The 21,567-nt window shown below is 39.7% G+C and overlaps 1 protein-coding gene and 1 pseudogene across 5 annotated transcripts in view; both read right to left on the bottom strand.

Moving 5' to 3' along the window:
* Positions 1-271: 271 nt before the first annotated feature.
* Positions 272-21,567, bottom strand: part of ENKUR (enkurin, TRPC channel interacting protein) — a 35,227-nt gene continuing 13,931 nt past the window's right edge. For 4 of the 5 annotated variants that reach the window (XM_077153592.1, XM_077153629.1, XM_077153619.1 and 1 more), the window contains 4 exons: positions 12,531-12,676; positions 8,841-9,064; positions 5,244-5,390; positions 272-585 (listed from right to left, as the gene is read on the bottom strand). In XM_077153592.1, coding sequence (XP_077009707.1) covers positions 412-585; positions 5,244-5,390; positions 8,841-9,064; positions 12,531-12,676 — 691 coding nt within the window. In that variant the 3' untranslated portion in view covers positions 272-411. Of the gene's footprint in view, positions 586-5,243; positions 5,391-8,840; positions 9,065-12,530; positions 12,677-21,342; positions 21,512-21,567 lie in introns of all 5 variants that reach the window. The other variant, XM_077153610.1, reaches the window with a different exon arrangement.
* On the bottom strand, positions 17,405-20,152 carry LOC143688263 (guanine nucleotide-binding protein-like 3-like protein pseudogene; annotated as a pseudogene).

The following is a 21,567-nucleotide window of genomic DNA, read 5'->3' as shown; positions in this document are numbered from 1 at the left end:
AAATACTTAACAGGTTTGAATGCTATTGTGCCTTGTGTCATACCGTGTAGGGAGTTTTGGAAGTTCTGAGTGCTGACTTTATTTTTTAGGGCCCAGAAATGACTGTTTATATGAAACAAGAACATAAAAATAATAAATCACCCTATGGAACTGAAACTTAGAACTTCAAACTTTAATTGGTTTTCATGGAAACCTGGCACTGGTAAAAACAAAATTTTCCCTTGAATAAGCGAATAATTCACATTTAAAGAATAAACTGCCTAATTAAGCATTCTGAATACTGTAAGGCTATTTTTATTCTTGTCATAGTATTTTCACTTTGAAAAACTTGTGGGTTCGTGTTTATGTTTTTCAGAGCTCCCTTAAAATTACACACTTCCCTTAAAATTACTACCATTTAACAATCCACTATTACTTATTGGCAATATAAATAACCTTATGCTTTTCAATTACACCAATGTCATGTTCCAGTTGCTTCATTTCTTTTTCCAGCTTCTGCTTGCGAATCTTCTTTGGGATAGAATCTATGAATACTGAGAGGGACTGGAACTCTTTATGTACTTCTTCCCAGTTCTTTTTTAGCCCCTGTAAATGGGAGAGAAAACTGTAAATACCAAAGAGAACTGCAAAAGTAAGGTAAGCTATGAATGGTAAAGAAAACCCTGCTGGTAAAGAAAAATGTAAAAAGGAAAAGGAAATGGGTGAAAATAACTTTAAAATGATATGGGTTCATCAAGCACTTGGCCAGAGTTGCAAAAAATACTGTACAGCAGCCAAACTCTGTCCTTGATTGTGTGCTCAATTCCCAGTGGGAGTATTTATTTGCTCTGTTTTTCATGTTACTGTACTTGTTTTTACCATCAAATATGCATTTGCAGAGTTATGAGTAGTATGAAACTAAGCTCATAGCAAATGCTTTGGTAAAAACAACTTGGAATGGATTTCCCCAAGCAAAAACATTTTTGAACTTAAACAATTTCTACTTTTCTTTAGAATTTCCTTTCTAAACCATTTTCCTCACTCTACAACAGAGAAATCACATTGTATAAAATGATTCTGATTTGTATGGCCGTATTTTCTTGTATCTGGCAAAATGGGATGATACAAGATGTCAAAATTCAACTTCATGAGATATGATCTTTATATGTATCTTCAATATATTAGAAAGAACCCTATCTCTATACAGTTAAGGGATATACAGTTCCCATTAATGTATTAGAAATGTTAAATGTAAAATATATGCTGATTCAATAGTCTAGTGTATGTTTTACATTCTTAGAAATAAAAAAATTCAACATTAGGTATCTCTTAAGAGCGATGAATGTTATTTCCATCTCTGAAGAGTTACCATTTCTTTTCATAGTACACTAATACCCCGTTGCCAAAATGGGCTCAAACTAATTAAATGTATGCAACAAAGTTTCATATATTAACAATCTTCATAATTCACTATGGGTGCACAGATCATTTTATTTATGTAAAAATAGAAAGCAAAAACACAAATGCGATTTTAAATATTGGTTTGAAAACATAGTCCTTGAAAATCATGACTGCACATTTAGGTTTAAGAGAGGATTAGAAGTGTCTTATGTAATAATGCCTTCATAATAAGCTCTCATTGTGCACATTTAATCTTGTAGAAACATTTGAGAACAATAAAAGGGCAATGATTTAATTCCACACTTAGATGAAAATGATCATAGTATGGCACACTGTATGAATAGACTGGTTGGGGAAAAGGGCAATGAATTTCAACTGCTAATTGAGTGAGATTATATCAAGGATTTGGAAAAGGAAAAAGGAAAGACATCCAGGTTAAAAAAAAAAGAAGTGGATGAGTCAGTAAAATGGTGTAACTTATAAACTATAAGTAGTTTATGAGATGTAGTGCAAAAAAGAAGTCTACAAAAGAGCTCCATTTTTCCACAGTCTTTCATTATAAAATGTAAAACAGGTTTCCACGGTGCTCCACAGAGGTGCCTGTTGCTTAAAGGAAATCTATATATTTATGTTTTCAGATATCAAAAATTTTTTATAGAGAGTTGGGTGATATTATCATATTTCCTGTGGTCACAGCAGCTACACTTTTCCCCTGTATTCTCTTTTAAAGTATAGTTTGCTTTCATCTCCCAGCGTGTACGGCACTGTTCAGATTAAAGTCAACAGCTGGGGATGGAAATGAAATATAACTAATATTCCATATTATGTTGAAATAACCACCCAGCTGTTTTTGAGATGTCTTTTGGTTATTTCACCTGTAATATCTTTTCTCCCTCCCAGCAATAGTGAATTTTCCTTATTTCTATTTCATAATTTTTCTCTCTCTTCTTTTAATACTAAATGATATGTTTAATTTTGGAATTACTTCAAATAGGGAGAAGCAGCCATAAAATCAATGAGAGGTGCTTTCTGTTGAGTTGAGCTCAGTTCTACGCCACCCTGTCCTTTCTCCTCTCCTTGCCGGGCTCTGAGCCTTGGGGTGGGGCTGGGGGCTGACCCAGTGGCTGCACCAGCTCCTTAGCCCTCTGGCCTCTGATGGGAGCAGCCACGGGGTGCTGTGGGAGGAGGGGGTGCTGGGCGCGTCTCCCCTCCTCGGTCGTGAGTTCTGGCTGCATTCCCTGCGTCTCCACCGTCTGTGGGGAGACCACCCTCCTGCCCCCACCCTGACGGGGCCCTGACTGCCCCGCTTCTTCCCCTGGCCCCTTCCAGCCCTGGCTGCCCTCGGTTTATGGGCATTTCCGTGGTCCCTGCTGGTTCCCTTAACCCTGCTTCACCTCTGCAGATAGCACCTTCATTCTGTTCTCTTCAAAACCTCAGGTTGAGGGATCAAGGCAGCATCCCTGCCACCTCTGGGCACGTGTGCGTAATGCAATTGTTTGCAAAACAGTGGCCTGTGAGCTGGCAGACATGGGCTTCAGTCCCCATTTAACCACTTGCCAATTTTGTGACCAAGGGCAAATGCAAACCAACTCCAAGTTCAATGACAGTAAGGACTGCGTTTGTTCTGGTTTGTTTTCCAGTCCAGTCCAGTCCCCCAGGTCTGGGTATAGTGCTTGGAACACAGTAGATGCTCAATAAACAAGTGAATGGATGAGGGAGCCAAGGAGCCCAATCATTGCATTTCATACCCTCATCTATACAGTGAGGGGCTGGGACTTGTCAGGACAGATGGCCCCTTTCAGGCGGGGGAGACGGTCCTTTCACGGAGACTGCGCAGAATGTGGCCCTCTCGGGCGCACAGCCGTGCTACTGGGAGCTCTAGACCAGGGAGGGAGCTGGCTCAGGGCTTGTCCCCAAGCAGTGCAGATGATTTGCTGAGGCAGCAACAAAGGGTATGGAAAGAAATTGTGTAGTGGCCACGTGTGACGGGGAAGTTCATGCGTCATCCTGGCCCAGTGACAGGGTCCAGGTGTTTGGTCCAGCAAGCAGTGCCTGACGGCTCCTGTGAGGGCACTTCGTGGATTTACAGCATTATTCAGTGGACTGCCTCCAGGGCTGATGACATCTACAGTGGAGGAGATGGCCTGGCAATGAGGGAGGTCTCCTCCATTTGGCTGACGGTGTTAGCAGTCAGAGGGGGGCACTGCTATCTCTACTTTGGCCAGCCAGTGTCTCCTGGGGAATTCATGGCAACCTCTATGGGGATTCCCAACTTGCAGCCTGCCCTTTGGAATTCAGATTTGCCCATCCCCAAGGTTGCATGAGCCAATTCCTATAATAAAGCTCATAATATTTAGACTACATATATCTCCTGTCAGTCCCATTTCCAGGTGAACGTTGACTGAGCACCTCGCTAGGAGCAGAGGACCAGGAAGGTCCAGGAAGGATGGACTCGGCCTTGTAGGCAGTCCCTCCTCTCTCTCTCTCTCTCTCTCTCTGCTCTTCAGCCTCACTTAAGATGGAAGAACCTGGCTTCACAAAAGCACGTGCTTTCTGAAAATGACAGAACCTGAAAGAGAGAGAGAGAGAGGACTGGCCAAAGCCGGGCCTCTCCTCCATCCCTGCATGCAGGGTGTTAAGCTGACCTGTTGAGCCTCCCTCAGACACCCGCCCCTCTGCCTCCCTGGCAGTCCGTGCTCCCTGGAAGGTTTCAGCCCGCCTGCCTGCCTCCAGCACCCACATGGCGGCTGCACCATGTTGACAGTGGACCCTGTTCTGCTCTGGGGAGACGGTCCACCCACCCGCAAGACACCCCCACTGCCTCCCCCCCTCCCCGCACCTCTGCACTTGGAAACAACCAGATAGCACTGTGCCTTGGGGGTGACTCAGGCCGCAGAACCTTGTAACAGCCCAGGCCTGCACGTCCGTATCAACTCTCATCAATTAAACCACTCTCTCTACACCACACAATTTTACCTTTTGCCTTTTTAAATATCTGCCAGGCTTAGCATTGCACTCTGTGAAACAGGCATTTAGCAAATGTTTACTGATGACTATGATGGCATTGAGCAAATGTTAAGAATTTATAACAACATAGGATTCCATTTTCCAACAGGAATTAATAAGGTACAAAGTGGCTTTTTCTGTTTGTAAAAGGTCAGTACAAGTGGCCTTGTAGAAAGCTTTCAAAATAGCAAAACAAAGGATAAGTTACTATTTTTACCTATAAACGAAACAGCGTAACTATAGAATCCTACAAGAGGGGTCTCTAAAGATTCTCTAAAGATGATGGTGAAGCACAACTACTCACACCCCCAATATTTTTAAATGTGTTAGATAAAAGTCTTGCATTAAAAGCTCAAATGTCTTTAAGTCTAGTTTACTCAAAATAAGGAAAACATACATCCAAACTAACATCTGATTATTCTAATAAGATTTGGGCATTTGGATTAAAGGAAAAAAAGAGTTGGCCAACACAGTTTCAATTATTCTAGAGCTCCATCTAGTGAAAATTAATTTAAAGATATTATTTTTGAAATATATAGGGACCTGAGGATGAAAAAAAAAGCTGTTTTGCCGTATCTGTGCATGAGTGTGGAAGGAGTGTGGGATGAGTGCCAACGGCACTTCAGGAAGTTACAGAAGCTCAGCACACTGGAAACAAAATGCCAAGCGATGGGTCTCTATACTACAGCTTCTTCCTTTCCCTGAAGACTCAGATTTTCTACATGAAGTTTGTCACTATAAGGAAAGGAGATTGTTCTGTTTCCAATCAAAGCCCTAACTTCAATAATTAGGTTGTTGTACCTTCGTTTCAAAGATGCTTCAAAGAGTTACAGGTAAAAAAATAACAGAACACTTACCTGGAGAACCGCCTCCCTTTCTTCATCGGATAGCCTCTTCATAGATGCTTTCCTAAGGTTTTCCTGGATATAATCATCATATTCCTCTTGGGCTTTCTTCACTTCCTCATTTCGTTTGCAAATATATTCAGGTGTGACACCATAATCCTGCAAGGATATTTCAGAAAAAAAACAAAAAAAGACCAGTATCCTGAATGCAAGCTGATATGTGTTTATACCAACCAACTGAATAATAATAAAAAAAAGTTACAGATTTAAAGCTTTTGCTCAAAACACTGCAAACTGACAGAAGTAGATGATTTTTGCCCAGTGGGAACTTGCTGATGCTGGTTTTCTAAAACAGGTGGAGTTGTTACGGTGGTCGCTGATCCCCTCAGTTCTGAATGTTGTCCAGGGCTCGTTCTTGGCTGACCAGTCAGACTTCTCTTACCCCTAACACCTGTCCTGAGATATCTTGAACTTCCAAGCCCTCTTTGTATGGTTTTGTTAAATAAGACAAGTGCTTCCAGAACATTATAAAAACAAGCACTTAACAGATATCAAGCACATAAGCTTTAAGAGAAATACGTTTCTCTAATGTCTATCTAGAGAAACAGAACATTTTTCACTTCTCAAAAAAATTATTAGAGAATGTACCTGATGTTGGGTATTAAAGTGAAAAAGAAAGGCGAGGCTTCTCTTCTCATGTCATCTGTGTTCTATGGGAAGACAAACTCACCAGAGTATAAAACATCAAATATGAGTTCCCTGATGCACAATAACGGATTGTATGAGGAAAGATAGTAATAGAGTTTGCTGTGTTTTACAGAAATAAGGGGGTCAGGCGAACGCTCTCCGAGGAAGCAGCAGTTGAGGAGGAGTGTGGTATCATGAAAGCTATTCACAAATCTGATTCTTTCCCTTTGGCGTTCTTGGTAGGACCATCTTTCCTGCTCCCCTTGACCTGTCACCCAACTTGCCCAGTGTGGGTGGAAGCAACCTCTTAAGATGGATGCCTTAAGAGCCAGGGATACCGTGCCAGGTTCCTCACTCTCTGCTACAGTGAGTGAGTGACAGTGTCCTGGGCTGCCTGCGTCTTGCTGAGAGGACGGCAATGGGCATGTAGCACAAGCAGACAACAAGACTTTCTTGCTTTAAGTTCCTGGAATTTGGGTTTATCTGTCATGACAGCATAACCCAGCCTATCCTGACTGAAACATGGGATAGCAATCCTAGGTAAAAATGGAAAGCTGCAAAACACTATGCAAATAAACTATGAAAGCACAGTATTCTGGCCAGTCAGTGCAGTGGCAAACAGTCCAACCCACTGCAGGCACTACGGGGTCCATCCTCTCTTTACAGCTCTGCCCCAAACTGATGCTCATAATGATTCTGACTCCTCAAAAACAAAGAACTGTATCTGGCAAACCCTGTTTAAGGGCACGGAATTATGCATTTTAGAAAAAAAAAAATCTCCCTAAAGAGTAAAAGCTTCAGAGCTCTAAAATATTCCCATGTGTTGGGCCATTGAGGGTTATTATATATTATTTATCCTCTTAATTGGAATATATTACAATATCTACTTCTTACCAAACTTTCACTAGGTACCAGGAATTGTGTTGTGTGCTTAATATACTTTGTATCATTTAACCCTCACTACAACCCTGGGATAAAGTCAATGACTTGTTCAAGATCATAGTGCTTTATGGCAGTTATAATCTGAACTGTCTTGCTGCTTTTGCTTCATATCCTATGAATATGAAACAACCATCTTCCATGCTTGTTTGTTTTCACAAATTGTTTCCCATGGCCAAAATGGGCATATGATTTTCATTGGAATTAAAACATGAGGGTCACTCATTTTTTAAAAAAATGCCATTTCCCTTAAAAGGATTTACTATCTTACTTAGCAACGTAGATTTAAAAATTCAACTGTGAGAAGTGAAAAGTAAGTTGAACAAGTCCCGCATGGGTCCTGCTGGCTACTCAGCAATGCCAGGAGGGTGACAGGCAGGCAGGAGGTAAGAAGGCACAGGCAGACTAACCTAGTATCTTTCTCTATCTGTGATAGATACTTGAAATTTTTTACTCAAGGGAGAAATTGACTGTAGTGGCCAGGCAGGCAGAGAGGTGGCAGGAGGAGGCCAGGGTGTGTGGCAGCTGGTGGTTGGCAGTGGAGAAGGGTCTCATGGCCGAGTGAGAAGGCCTTCCCAGAGACGAAGTCGGAGGAGGGCAGCTGGTGGTTGGCAGTGGAGAAGGGTCTCATGGCCGAGTGAGAAGGCCTTCCCAGAGACGAAGTCGGAGGAGGGCAGCTGGTGGTTGGCAGTGGAGAAGGGTCTCATGGCCGAGTGAGAAGGCCTTCCCAGAGACGAAGTCGGAGGAGGGCAGCTGGTGGTTGGCAGTGGAGAAGGGTCTCATGGCCGAGTGAGAAGGCCTTCCCAGAGACGAAGTCGGAGGAGGGCAGCTGGTGGTTGGCAGTGGAGAAGGGTCTCATGGCCGAGTGAGAAGGCCTTCCCAGAGACGAAGTCGGAGGAGGACAGCTGGTGGTTGGCAGTGGAGAAGGGTCTCATGGCCGAGTGAGAAGGCCTTCCCAGAGACGAAGTCGGAGGAGGGCAGCTGGTGGTTGACAGTGGAGAAGGGTCTCATGGCCGAGTGAGAAGGCCTTCCCAGAGACGAAGTCGCATCCTCTGACAGCAGCTTTGGGGATTTCCTGTCTTGATTATGTCATGGTCCATGACTGGACTACCCCAGTGCAAGCCCCTCATATATTACACTGCAATTTATTCATTTGCTTTTCTCTTTTCTTTCTTTCTTTTTGTCTTGCCGCATCTTATTATTATTCATGATTTTCCATTAGGACTTTGTACTCATATTTTGTTAGGTATGTTTCAAATATTTTTAAGCTTGAAATAGGATTTGTATGTGTTTTATTTGATAAGGATTTTTCCTTAAATTTTAAGGTCCCTTATATTTAAACCATTTAACCCATCAATAATTTTCCCCAATGAAATTATCTGCCTATCTAATAAACACCTTTTCCAATGGAAATGAGGACCCAATTTTCTTTAATGTCCAAAGGGACTGGGCTTTTTTAAAGTACATTCAAGACCTGCTTCCCCCTAACTAAAAACAAATGAATATATTCAAGTTGAAATGGGAATGCGAATTATTTCTATTATACTGATGGGACTGGATGACTTCACAGTTTTATTCTTCTTCATTTCTCTCAAGTTGCTGCAACATAAGGACTAAATCTTAGGATCTCCTGAAAGGTTATCCTTTCTAGGTTTACAGTACCAACTAGGCTTTCAATGATATTTCTACCTCACCAAAAAATAACACTGTTTAGAGACTGTTAGTTATAATTGTTAAATATATTAACAATTGGAATTAAAGTTAACAAAAACAGCTTTCATCTACTGAACTATATGGGTGCTGTTCATTTCAAGTTCTCTATTTCATTACATCAGATTTGGATCAAACATGCAGCGTTATTTGAACTGGTAATCCAGATAATCTGCCCACTGAGAGCACCATTAAAGACAGACAATCACGAATACCAAATTTAACATTTAAATTATTTGAATCTTAAGTCTTATTAATATATCACAAGGCTACCTTTTTATTGATGTACTTTGGAACTAGTCCTGAAAATTCAAGATCATGCTTGTCTCCAGTCCTTTTGTCAACATAAATTGGTTTAGGCCTTTTAGCCACTCCCATAATGACATCGGCTGCATTCGTATTTATAAAATTTTTTCCACTCTGTATTCCCAGGATTGGATGATCAGTCCTCAGTGGTACGGGAGGCTTTTTGGGCTCATTCCGATCAAACTTTTTTTCTGTTAAATATAACATTTCCTTGTTAATATTCAAATTGCTACTCCAGCCTATTTATAATATTCATATTTTACTACTAGCTTATTTGAGTTTTACTAGTAATATATTCATATATTTAAGGTAAAAAACAAGCAATCATAAATGAAAAAAAATTAAGCGTAACATAATCAATTAATATGTTGGAAGACAATCTAGAAGAACAGTATCATAATTGAAGGTGGAGGGATAAATACCCAAATCATATGCTACATAAAAGTATATTTTCACTGGTGATAGTGAAGATATTTTCTAATAAATATTTCAATAAAAAGATCAGCTTTCTTATTTAAATAAGTTTAAAGAAACATTAAAATTCATTTCTGAGAACTATCAATGTTACCAATAATTCCTTCTTCAGAGGAAAATTAGTATAAAATCACCAAGTAAATAAATCAGACTTGATGTATTAAAGTCCAGGAATTGATGGATTTTTTCAGCAAAAACATAAAGTAAAAAATAATTTAATATCTGTATATCTACATTCAGCTTAAGAAATCAAACGTTACCAATAAAGATGAAGTTTCCTCTTTGCCCCTCCCTGATTACATCCTTCCTCCTAAAGTAACTTCTACCCAGAATTTATCTTCTTATTTATTTCTTTATTCTAATTTCTCAATAGCAGATGAAACTGGCCATTTTTACACAGCCTCTTCAACTTGACCATTTTAGCCGAAGTATCTTATATAGCCACATCAACCAAAATGCTAAAAAGTAAAACAATTACTATTTATTTCTAAGTATTAAAGGCAACATTTATCTTGACAAGGCCTTCCCCCAATCTGAACCTCATCGCAATTACGAGGGACCCTGATTTTATTCATTTCTGCATTGTTTGAACTTTTGTTGGGTTTATAGGACTTTTATTATGAGGGAAAAAACCCCAATAATTATTGTTAAAAGTCTATGGACTGAAAAAAAGAAGTCTATGGACTGGGCTAACTTTGATCCCTCCCAAAATCATTTAAAAAGAGTTTTAAAATATTCATTTATTCATTAACTGATCCAATATATTTTGTTAAGTAATTATTATGTGCCCAGGTAACGTTCTAGGAACTAAGATACAGCAGTGAACAAGAGACTCATGGAATTTACTTTACAGTGGGGAAAGAAAAGATAATAAATAAGTATACAAATAATATTTAATATATAGAATATGATGTATATATTTGGTTGAACTATATAAAGTTGTTTATTATTTTGCTTACAAAAGGCACCTTCTTCCTGTTTTATATGTCACTGAGAAAATGACAGAAAGTCTGGAGTGGAGGATATGGCCTCTATCGCAACCCCCAATGCTTCCTCCATCAGGTACACCCAACACACTAAAGTTTACATTGTCAGTGTGCCTAAGAAACCAGAGGTATCTGTCCTCTAGGTGTTCACATGGAAAATATTCAGCAAGTACGTTTAATTACAAATGGAATGTACATGCAAATGACTCCCATAACTGTAAGGGAATCTTTAGCTCTTGAAATGTTGATGAGAGAGAACTGAATTCTCAGAAAATGAGGCAAGAGTTAGTTTAGAAGCACTGAGAAGTCTTACTCAAGTTAGTAAGTAGAATAAAATTATAACTCCTGGTTTATGTTGTGGTCCACCAGATGGTGCCTAAGCACACCCCCTTTTCCCTCATACCTAAACAACATCTGGTCTCTTGTCCCAGACATAGGGGTTAGCAATTGGGTAAGGCTCAGAGAATGGGGTGAGGATGTTTCTTTCACAAGTTATTTGGTGGTAATGATAACAAAACTGAAAAGCAAATGGCTTGGTTTCTTTCAGTTATATCAAAATGGTGATGTCAACACAGCTTTGCAATCACGCAGATGTGCTAATAATTGAATTCAGAAAAATATTCAGGTATTTATTAAGTATTTATCAGTGTTTCCATAAAATTACTGTCTTCTCTAGGGGAGAAGGGATAGCTTCAAAATAGTGGAACATTCAAAAAGAGACTGGCAGCAGCCTTGGTCCGTAATACCTTCAGCTTTATATCATTCAACTTTATCTTATTAAAGCTCCTCAACACTCTGAGTGTCCTCAATTATTTTTAAGGTCAATGAAATTTTGTTTCTTATTGCCTTACAGTGTGTATGACAGAGAGAGAGGCATCTTCCCTTTCTCCTCTGAGTCATAGGATTTACATAGTTTGGTAGTTGTGTTACATTACACACTTAACCCTTCCAGGATCAGAGAGAGCTCCGAGGATATCACTGGATCTAAGGTATTGAAATCATCTATTTCCATTTTAGGATTTTCCAATGTTCTCAAGAGGTTGTGGGAGACAAAGTACCAAGAACCCACTGTAAGAAAATACAAAAGATTCTTTTGAAGACAAACTTCTCCAAACTGAGCATGAATGTTATATTTTCAGACTTGCTTCTCCCATCTCTCTTGAAAATGCACTCAACCTCTGTCATGGGATATGGGTTATGGAAGATAAAATGTTGCCACAGGGAGAAGACGTGTCACTTTTGTCAAAATGTACACCTCTGGTTGGGCTTTGGGTGGTGCATTATTTTCTTGATGCCAGCAGACGGAAAAAGCCAGCTTCTTTTTTAAAAAAACAGACCCATCTATCTCCTCTATATTACCCTAAACCCCCAGCGAACCCACAGCTATTATGGGAGGAAGCAGCTTCCATGCATACCTGGAACAGATCCCTTTTCATCCACCCTTCACTGTGGTGATAACCTTCTTTGCTGACATCCATACACTCTGCCACCAGGGTCGACTACATAATGTGCAAGGCCCAGGGCAAAATGAAAATGTGTCTCACAGGTAAAAAATTATTAAGAATTTCAAGACAGCAAGAGAAGAGCATTAAATGTAACCTGGGGCCCTTCAAACCCCAGGGCTGGGCACCCTGGAACAGGCCACTGTCTACCGCTCACTCATGGAGCCTCCTCCTTCACGTCAGACTCAGTTATAGCCGTAATAGCCTTAGGGATCTGGGAGAGGGAGTGTTCACACTCAAGCCAAAGGTTAATACAGGCAGTTGCTTCACCAACTGATAGTAACTTGTGTTTTTCTTCATCTCTTACCAGACAGGGTTTTGATGCAGGTTGCCCATTAATCGGAGATTATCTCTGGGGTTGAGAGATCTGATTATGATTGCTGTTTGTAACACAGTCACATGTCTAATAAGGAGTGAGATGCTGCAGCATGTAGTGCTTGTAGTGCAGCATGGAGGTCAAGATGTTTGCAACATCAAAATAGCAGTCTATTTGGAGGGAAATTTATCACTGTCTACTCTTTTTCTACCACATTCTCTACTTGTATATTCTCTTGAGTCACTGTATTTTGTTTAATGCAAGGTAAAGTTGCTATCACTTATGCACATTTAATACCCAGAGACAATATAATGATTTTAGTTAACTTACCTATGAATATTTCTAATACTGAAAAAGAAAAAGGAATAATAAAACTTACTGGGTGGTAGGGTCTTTTCCTTTGAATGTTTCTTCAGAAAATCCTTTGGAGAAGGTAATTCAAGTTTTGCTGGTCCCATTGTTTTCATTGCAGTTTTAACTTTTTGCATGTCATCTTTCACAGATGTCTTAAAAATTGATATGTACCTAAAATAGAATTGAAAAGTTCTAGCATTTATATTTTTAGTACAAACTAAAGTTTATAAAAGGTAAATATTTCTTTTATGTCTATATTTATATGGAGAATAATAACCATAAAGTATAATTATCTGGGCTCTGCCCATCAATTTTAGGGAAGTGAGAGAGGGTAGCTCTGTCCTAAGAAAGAGGTTTCAGGTAAAGTACATGTCCATATTATCTTTTGAACATCTGTAGTATTGAAGTAACTCTCTTATTTCTGATATTTTTGTGTTCTTTCTTTTTTTTTCTTTTGGCTGAATCAATTTGGCTAGGGTTTTTAACAAAATTTTATTGATCTCAAAAAACCTCACTTCTCTGATGTTCTCTAATGTTCATATGTTTTCCATTTCACTGACTTCTACTTGGATCTTTATTAGTAATTGCTCTTACTTTAGGATTAAGTTGCTTTTCTTCTTTTTTTTTTTTTAGTTACTTAAGTTGCAAATTAGGTATTTAATTTTAAACTTGTATAATTTTCTAATTCAGATGTTGAAAACTGTAGAATTCCCTCTAAACACTGCTCTATGTGCAACTCTGAAATGCCATGCTTTCATTTTCATTTAGCTCAAAACAAAATATCTTTTATTCTGGAGATTGTTTTCATTCTTTTACCTAGGATTTTCTTGCTGGATGGCTTTGTTCTCTGACATTCAGTTTAATAAATTCTAGACCTCTAGCATAGGTTTTGTTTAACGGATCAGAATTTTCACTTCTTGTTTTCTTGTTTCTTGTCCTGCCTGTATGGTTCCTTTTATTTTTTTCTTTAGAAGGGTCTACTTAGATATTATAGACCCCAGTCAGATTTTCCCAGACCAGACTGGCCTCCTCTCAGGAGGAGAGAGTCACCTGGTCAGTTTTCCCTGAGGGTGAGACCTAAAGGTTGAAAGACTTTTCTATGAAGCCTCTGGACTCTGTGTTTTTCCTGTCCTGCCCAGTAAAGGGTGCTTTTCTGCCTGTGGGTCTCGCCAGCATAAGGTGATGTGGTACCTTTAACTTCAGCAGACTCTCCCTGCTGGGGCATGGTTGAGACAGAGGAGAGGTTGCAGGCTGGCTTTAATCGCTTCACTTTTCCAGACCCCGGGGTCTGAATTCCTTGAGGGAGGGATTCCACCTGAGCTGGGCCCACCCCTCTCCTGGAGAAGGCACAGCCTCCAGGGAATTAACTACTTTCACCTGACCAGCCCCTTTGCCTCTCAGATAAATTCCGCCCTTTCCTGGAGCAGTTGGAGCCTGACAAGACTTGCATTGTATCTAATGAGCAGTTAAGCAGTAGAAACAAAGCAAAAAAAAAAAAAAATCTTTTTCAGAGCAGGTCTGTTAATCAAGAGTTTAAGTTGGTATGTTGCTCTATGAATCTCCAGGTCCTATATGCGCCGCCCTCCCCCGCCCCGCTTTTTTAGGGTCCAGACTTTTTCAAGTATTTCATGCTGATGATCCAAAAAACCTCTGCTTTTTTTTTTTTGTCAGCCCTGCCCTCTCTGTGCAGGGGCAAAAACTCTCCTAGTACCTTTGGCTCTTATTGGAGGTTTATATGAGCTGGGGGTCATTTTCAGTAGTCAGAATCTGTTAATAATTCCACAATTGGAGCTTGGTTAAACTAAGCACCTCCTGTTAGTAAAGTCCCTTTCCTTTCCCCTCTGGGAACCAGCCTGTTGGGGAGGACTTGGCACTGGGAAGGCACACAGCTGGTCCAGCTTGGACAGACTGGTGTATGCTGTGTGTCCAGGCACTGATGTGGCCTCAGCAGCTGTTCTGTATTGTTCCTGACTATTTACTAGCTACTCTGGAAGACAAACTGAAGTCCACATCTCTATAAGCTGCCATCTTGGGACCAACGGAACCAACTCCCCATAAAGTATCTTTTAAATTACCTTTTGCTATCTTCTTTGACTTAGAGGTGTTTTTTTCTAGATATATTTTGGTTAGTTTCTGAATATTTGGGGATTTTAAATATATCTTTTAAACTGATTTATAATTTATTTCCATTATGGTTAGAGAATATACTTTTTATGATTTCAATCCTAAATTCTGACCTTTTTTTTTAAATGGCACAAAGTATGGTCTGTCTTGGTAAATGTTCAGTACGTGTTTGGAAAGAAGGTGTATTCTACCATTGGTGGCATTGTTCTATAAATGAAATCAGGTCAAATTCGTTGATAGTGTTTTCAAGTTCCAAATCCTCATTGGTTTTCTCTCTACTTGTTCTATTTCTTATTGAAAGAGAGATGTTAAAATCTCTGAATAATTTTGGATATGTCTGTTTTTCTTCTATCAGTTTTTGCTTTATATATATTTTATTTATTAATTTATTTATTTTTGCATGGGCAGGCACTGGAATTGAACCCAGGTCTCTGGCATGGCAGGCGAGAACTCTGCCTGCTGAGCCACCATGGCCCACCCAGCTTTGTATATTTTTAGGCTTCATTAGCAGGGACATAGCATTTTACATTAGCAGGTACAAATTTAGGGTTATCATACCTTCTTAAGAAACAGATCCCTTAAAATTATCAAATAACATTCTTTATCTCTTTTAATATTATGTCTATCTCTTTTCATACTTGCATTTTACTTATCAGTGTCTTTCTTTTTAAAGGGTTTTTTCTTAAGAGATAGCACAGAACTTTTACACAACCTAATAATTTCCTTCATTTGGTGTGTATAAACTATTCATACTTAATGTGATTTAAAAAATGTTTGTGTTTAAATTTGCCATCTTGCTAGTTGTTTTCTATATATTTTCTTTTTATCCTGTCTTGGTTTTTACTTATGTTGGTTTTCTTAGTGGAAGGCAATAGGGTTTACAGTTTACATAGTTGCCTTACCACAGTCTACTTTCAAGCAATATTACACCACTTCATCTATGGTATAAGAACCTTACAAAAGAATACTTTTCTCCACCCCCACACCCACTCTGTCTTAGTGTAATATATTTACCTCTACATGTAAAACCCACAGTTCACTGTTATTACTTTCCCTTTAAAATCAATTATACTTTAAAGAGATGCAAAAGAAAAAAATTCACCCGCATGTTTGCCATTCCCAGTACGCTCTTCACTTTGTTGTATAATCCAATTCTCCAACTCCTTTCATTTTTCTTATGCATAAAAGGACTTTCTTTGACTTGTGGTTTGTACTGTTTTGAAGAAGAAATTTGCTTTGTTTCCTCCATTCTCTCTATGTAATGCTTCTTTCTTTCTCTGAGTACTTTAAAGATTTTTCTCTTTATTCCTGGTTTAAAAAAATCTGTCCCTTAATATAGTTTTCTTTTTTTTTTTTTCCTGCTTGGGGTTCATTGTGAGCCTTGGACTTGTGATTGTAGAACTTTCCTCAAATTCAACATTTTTGGTTATTATTGCAATATTTCTTCTGTTTCTCCATCTCTTTCCTCTCCTTCTGGGATTCCAGTTATGCTTATGCTATACTGCTTGATGTCCCACAATTCATTGATTCTGTATTGTTTTCCTTTAAAGTCTTTTTTTTTTTTTGCCTCTTTTTAAAAACTTTTTTTTCATCTTTCATTTTGGATGTTTCTGTTGCTATGTCTTCAAATTCACCTTTATTTTCTTCTTCAGTGTCTTGGCTGCCTTAATTCTATTCAGTATACTACTTTCATTTTAGGCATAGTATTTTTTAATAGCTAGAAGTTGGAGATTTTTACTTTTCTTTCATTTCTCTCCCTATTTTTCTTTTCCTTTCCTCTATCTTTTTGAACAAATGGAGACTTTAAAATTGTTGTTTTAAGATCCTTGTCTACTGATTTTTTCGTCATGTCATTTCTGTGTCTGTTGTATTGATGGGTTTTTCTCAAGTATGCATTGTATTGTTCTGCTTCTGTATATGCCTGGTAATTTTTTATTGACTGTCACATATTGTGAGTTTTATATTGTTGGTTGCTTTTTTTTTTCTTTTTTAGTATTCAAATTTCTTTTTTAGCTTTATTCTGAGTCAGTTATGCTAGTTGGAAACAGTGTGATAACTTTTAAAGTCTTAGGGTGGATCCAGAACCGTCTTTAGTCTAGTTCTTATTTGGCCCCACTACTCAGGCAGTGTACTCCTGAATGCATTGTTTGATGAGCTGTGTGTTGGGAGCTGCTTCCACTCTGATGGTGGCCATACAAGCTATACTTGGCTCTGCTGTTTCCTAGTGATTATTTCCCTGGTCTACGTGGCTTCATCACACACACGTGCTGATGACTTCTCCCAAGCAAAAATTTGAGGGGGATCCTCCTGCAGATCTCTAGCAATTCTCCCCTCTCTGGGGCTCTGCACCATCAATTCTATCTGCTTTGGCCTTCCAAAACACTGAACTCTGTTTCCTCAATTCATGCAGACTTCTGGGTCTTATTCCTTCTCTGGGTACTGGTTTTAAAATTCCCCCAGTGAGTTACACTGAGCCCATCTGTTCTAGTTTTCTAGCTGTTTGAATGCAATATACCAGAAACAGAATGGCTTTTAAATAGGGGAATTTAAATTTAAATAGGGGAATAGACTCATCCAGTCTGTATCATAACTAATTCCAAGCCATTGAGTTCAAGATGGAAGAAATGTTCCTAAAAGCAAGAAACAATTTAATGTTTCTCCAGACAAATTTATCCATATAAGGAAGAAGAGACTACACATTGTTAAAAGTAGTATAGCTGTACTTCTGATTTCAATGTTGTTTAACGTTATGCTTAAACGACTTAAACATCAGGAAAAAAAAGAATGAAACAAAGGTTTTCAGACATTAGACAACAGACAGAACAGGACAATGATCCCTAGGTGAAGGGAAAAAGCAAGATGAGATCTATGATGGTGTGCTGGCTTGAAAGGCTGTATGTACCTATTCACTAGATACCTTCAGGAAATAGTGTTCAAGCCAAACCTGTGCCTTAAAATTCTTACGGAATTTGGGAATGTCAGATATGGTCTCTTGGATAATAAGTTTCTTTGGTGTAAAACAGGAGGGTGTATTCCCCCATCTCTCTCTCTTTTTTTCTGCTGCTATTTCTTTTATTTCTGCCTTTGAAAACAGACAGTAGGGATTAAATAAAGGGTATTGGGTTTGCAGACTCCAGTCTCTTGCAACTCTTTTCACTCAAAGAATGGAGGGAGCACTGGGGATACACGATGGGGGTAGTTGTTCTTTTAATACACTGGTGCTTCAGGGAGAGGCAGACTATTTCCTTTCATTCATATTGTCCCACCCCACTGGGAACTCGTGCTGGAGTTGGTGAGATCAGTCACCAGAATTGTCATCAGTGTTGCTAGAGAGGTCGAGGACAGATATCATGGAGTCAGAAAGCTTGCTGGCAATTTCATCTGTATGTTTCTGCACCTTCTTATTCCTGGCAGATGTCAGAGCCTGGCCCTGTTGCAAGGGGTCCAGCTCCATGATCCTCTGTAGCACTGGGTGGCGGTCCACTGGGCAGATGTCTACTATACTACAGTTCTGGGGCCAGTGGTTCACATTGCGTTTAGCCCACCCCATCTGATGATGATTTGGGTTGGTGCAATACCCAGTGAAATCTTCAATCTTATACATGGTGATTTTATTTACCATGGTGTCTGCTATTTTCATCATCAGAGAATGGAGCCACTTGATCTCCATTTCAAGTGGATCCAAGTCACCCAACAACTCATCAGATTCTCCAGTGGGCAAGCATTCCATGGTGTCTTCATTGGATTGCTTGGTATTCTCAATGTTAAAGATCTCAGTCATCTCCTTAACAACCTCAGTACTGAGATGGGTAGGCAGAGTATGGGTGGGTGGTGGTGGTGTATAGAAGCTGAACTTCCCACTCACCCAGTCAACCAAGACAGCCTTGGCTGTCTGATCCTGACTATATATGCCTCCCTTCTTCTTCTTTCCCAACCACTAAGCACAGTAGTCTGGAACCCAGAGATGCCATAATAGTTGGAAATCTCCTCTAGGTTGCAGCATTACAGGATCGGCCCACCAGGGTTACCGGGTCTGCCAGCTTCTGTAAATGGATGCAGTTGCACAGGATGGGGCCTACCTCTGAGTTGGGTCATAAGACAATACCTGGAGCATCCAGCAACCTGATGAACTTGTCCAGGTAGACCTCCTGCATGAACTTGGTGATCTCAGGAACAGCTCCCACATTGCACGCATGGCTGTGCTGCAGACTACTGATCAGGCTGCTCTTCCCAACATTTGGAAGGTCCACGACCCCCATGCAGATATGGGTCCACACTTCACCAAGGCAGCAATAGTTCCCCAGAACCCTCATGAAATTTTCAGCTCCAAAACAGGCCTTGCTTTTCAGGAGTGACTCAGAAGCCTGTTCCACTCACACATTGCAATGGTTCAGGTTTTTGACCTGATGTTGGGTGCTGGCTTTGAAAGCTATGGTTGGCAATTCATTCTGAAGGTAATCCAGCCACTTTTCTACAATGTCCTTGGGGACCAGATCAATCTTGTTTAAGACCAGGACCAGCTTCTTCTTGCCTTCTGCCTGCAGGACAGCCTCTTCCATTTGGAAGCAGTGGCAGCCCAACGGGTCTCTAGCATCCAGGACTTCTAGAATCACATCAGAATATTCTACCACCTTACAAAAATCCTTGTAATAAGCTTGTCTTGTGGCCTCATCAGCCAGCTGAGGAAACATATTTAATGCCTGCGAAACTTCTTCCTTTTGCTCAAATTCCTTCTGGCATCTCAGGACATCTTGACAGTAGCTCTCGATGGTCCTGTGTCTGTGTTTTTCTTGCTCTTGGACAGCCTGCTGCTTCTCCCTCATCTCCTCCACTCTCTTCTGCTTCAATTCAGCCTCCCACTTGACATGATCACTGAAGCGAGTAAGCTGAAGAACACAGGCTACCTTGGAGGCTGCTTTTTTCCCATTCTTCTTGTAGCCTTTGGAAACTTGACCTGCCTTTTTATGTTTGTGTCTAAGTTTCATCATGATGGCCAACTTGAAAGCAGCTAAGTTCAAAGTTGCTGACCTTTTTCCTGCTGGGATGGGGAAGAGCCAATTGGAAGATAGAGCTGGGAACCACAAGGCCAAAAGCTTGGGCCTTCTGAGGCCCCTACACTTCTGGCAGGGATCTGAGAGAAGAGGGTGATGGAGAAACAATGGTTGGCGGAGGAGATGTGCACCCTCCCATCTCTTTTTAATTTGCAATTTTATGATTAAATACATATCTTTTGGTCAGCTGAAAGCTACCCATATTTTACAAAACAAGCATTCTATTCTATATGAATAATTATTTCTATTTTTCCAAATTACAAAAATAAAAATTAAAAAATTAATAAAATTTAAATTCCCTTCATCTCCCCAATCTGTTTCCCAGAATAAATTGTTTTTTTTATGTTCTATTTATCAATGAATTGCAACTTGATTTTTAAAACAAAGCACATGTAAAGCTTAGTCTTTCTTTTGAATACTTGTACCTTACTCAGTTTTCAGGACAATGTGGTTTTATTATAAAGATCTAGCAGGTGGCCTTAGACAACTGGCCTTACATTCTAATTATTATTAGATACGAGCTAGAGATCAGTTGCTCTAAAATTGTCATTGTTCTAGTTTATAAAAGGTGCTGAAAAGCAATATACCAGAATGGGACAGCTTTTTAAAAAGGGAATTTATTAAGTTGCAAGTTTACAGTTCTAAGGCCATGAAAATGTCCAAATTAAGGCAAAGCTATAAAAATGTACAAATTAAGGGATCCAGCGAAAGATATCTTGGCCCAAGAAGGCCAGCGATGTTTGGGGTTTCTCTCTCAGCTGGAAAGGCACATGGTGATGTCTGCTAGCTTTCTCTCCAGGCTTCTTCAAAGGCTTCCCCAGGGGGCATTTTCTTTATGCATCTTCAAAAGTCTCTGGCTAAGAGGGCTCTGTCAACACTAAAGCTTTTTCCAAAATGGTTCCCTCTTACAGGACTCCAGTAAGTAACCCCACCTTGAATAGGTGGAAGTCACATGTCCATGGAAACCATCTAATCATAAGTTACCACCCACAACTGGGTGAGTCACATCTCCATGGAAACACTCAGAATGAGGATTAAAGGACATGCTTTTTCTGGGGCACATAATAGCTTCAAATTGGCACAGTCATCCTCAATAAACATACTATAATTTTGATTTATTGCCAATAACCACCATACAGTACATCATTAAGTCCCTTTATATAGTGTATCTTCTTACAGAGTACATTAAGAAACAATACTGACCAAAAGTTGGGACAGTATGAGAGTGTTTGATTGGTTATTTTTCCTAATAGGTGAGATGGATATCTGTTATTTTTGAATTTCAGGTCAAAACTATTGCACTGTTTCTTTATTAGATGGAACATGGAGTCTAAACTGTGTTAGAAAGTCCCCCAAATTATTTCTTGAGCAGAATTTTTTTAGAAATGCTAAATTAGCAAAACGAATCAACGTCATCTTTGTTTGACAGGCAGAATACAGCATGGTGTGCCGGGGAAATTCTGGTTTCTTCCTAAGCTGATGCAGCACTCTGCTTCCTGCCTCTGGTTACGTTGCCCTGCAGGAAGCCCCCCTCTCTTGCCAGGCTGAGTTAGGTGCCCCTTGGGACACCCTACTAATTTAATTATCACTTGGGGTTGTAGTTTTCCTTCCTCATTAAGGAGAATGTTCACATACACATAGATACCCCTTAAACCCACCTACCGGCAGAGAAGCAAGTATCTTCAACTCATGCTCATGAGTATATCAAGTAATTCAATTATAAAAAGTGGATGCCAATTCCACCGCTGCTTGGCTGGTTGTTAAAGCTATGCTCTGCACTTAACTGATTGGTATACTTCTGATCTTAGTGCTCCTCAGTTCCTAGCACAAGCTGTTGAAAGAAATAAGCATGGCAGATTGTCAACTGCTCGGTGGTTAACATATTTA

Source organism: Tamandua tetradactyla, chromosome 1 (genome assembly GCF_023851605.1).
Source record: "Tamandua tetradactyla isolate mTamTet1 chromosome 1, mTamTet1.pri, whole genome shotgun sequence".
NCBI classification, from domain to species: domain Eukaryota; kingdom Metazoa; phylum Chordata; class Mammalia; order Pilosa; family Myrmecophagidae; genus Tamandua; species Tamandua tetradactyla.
This window is presented reverse-complemented; position numbering and strand designations above follow the sequence as displayed.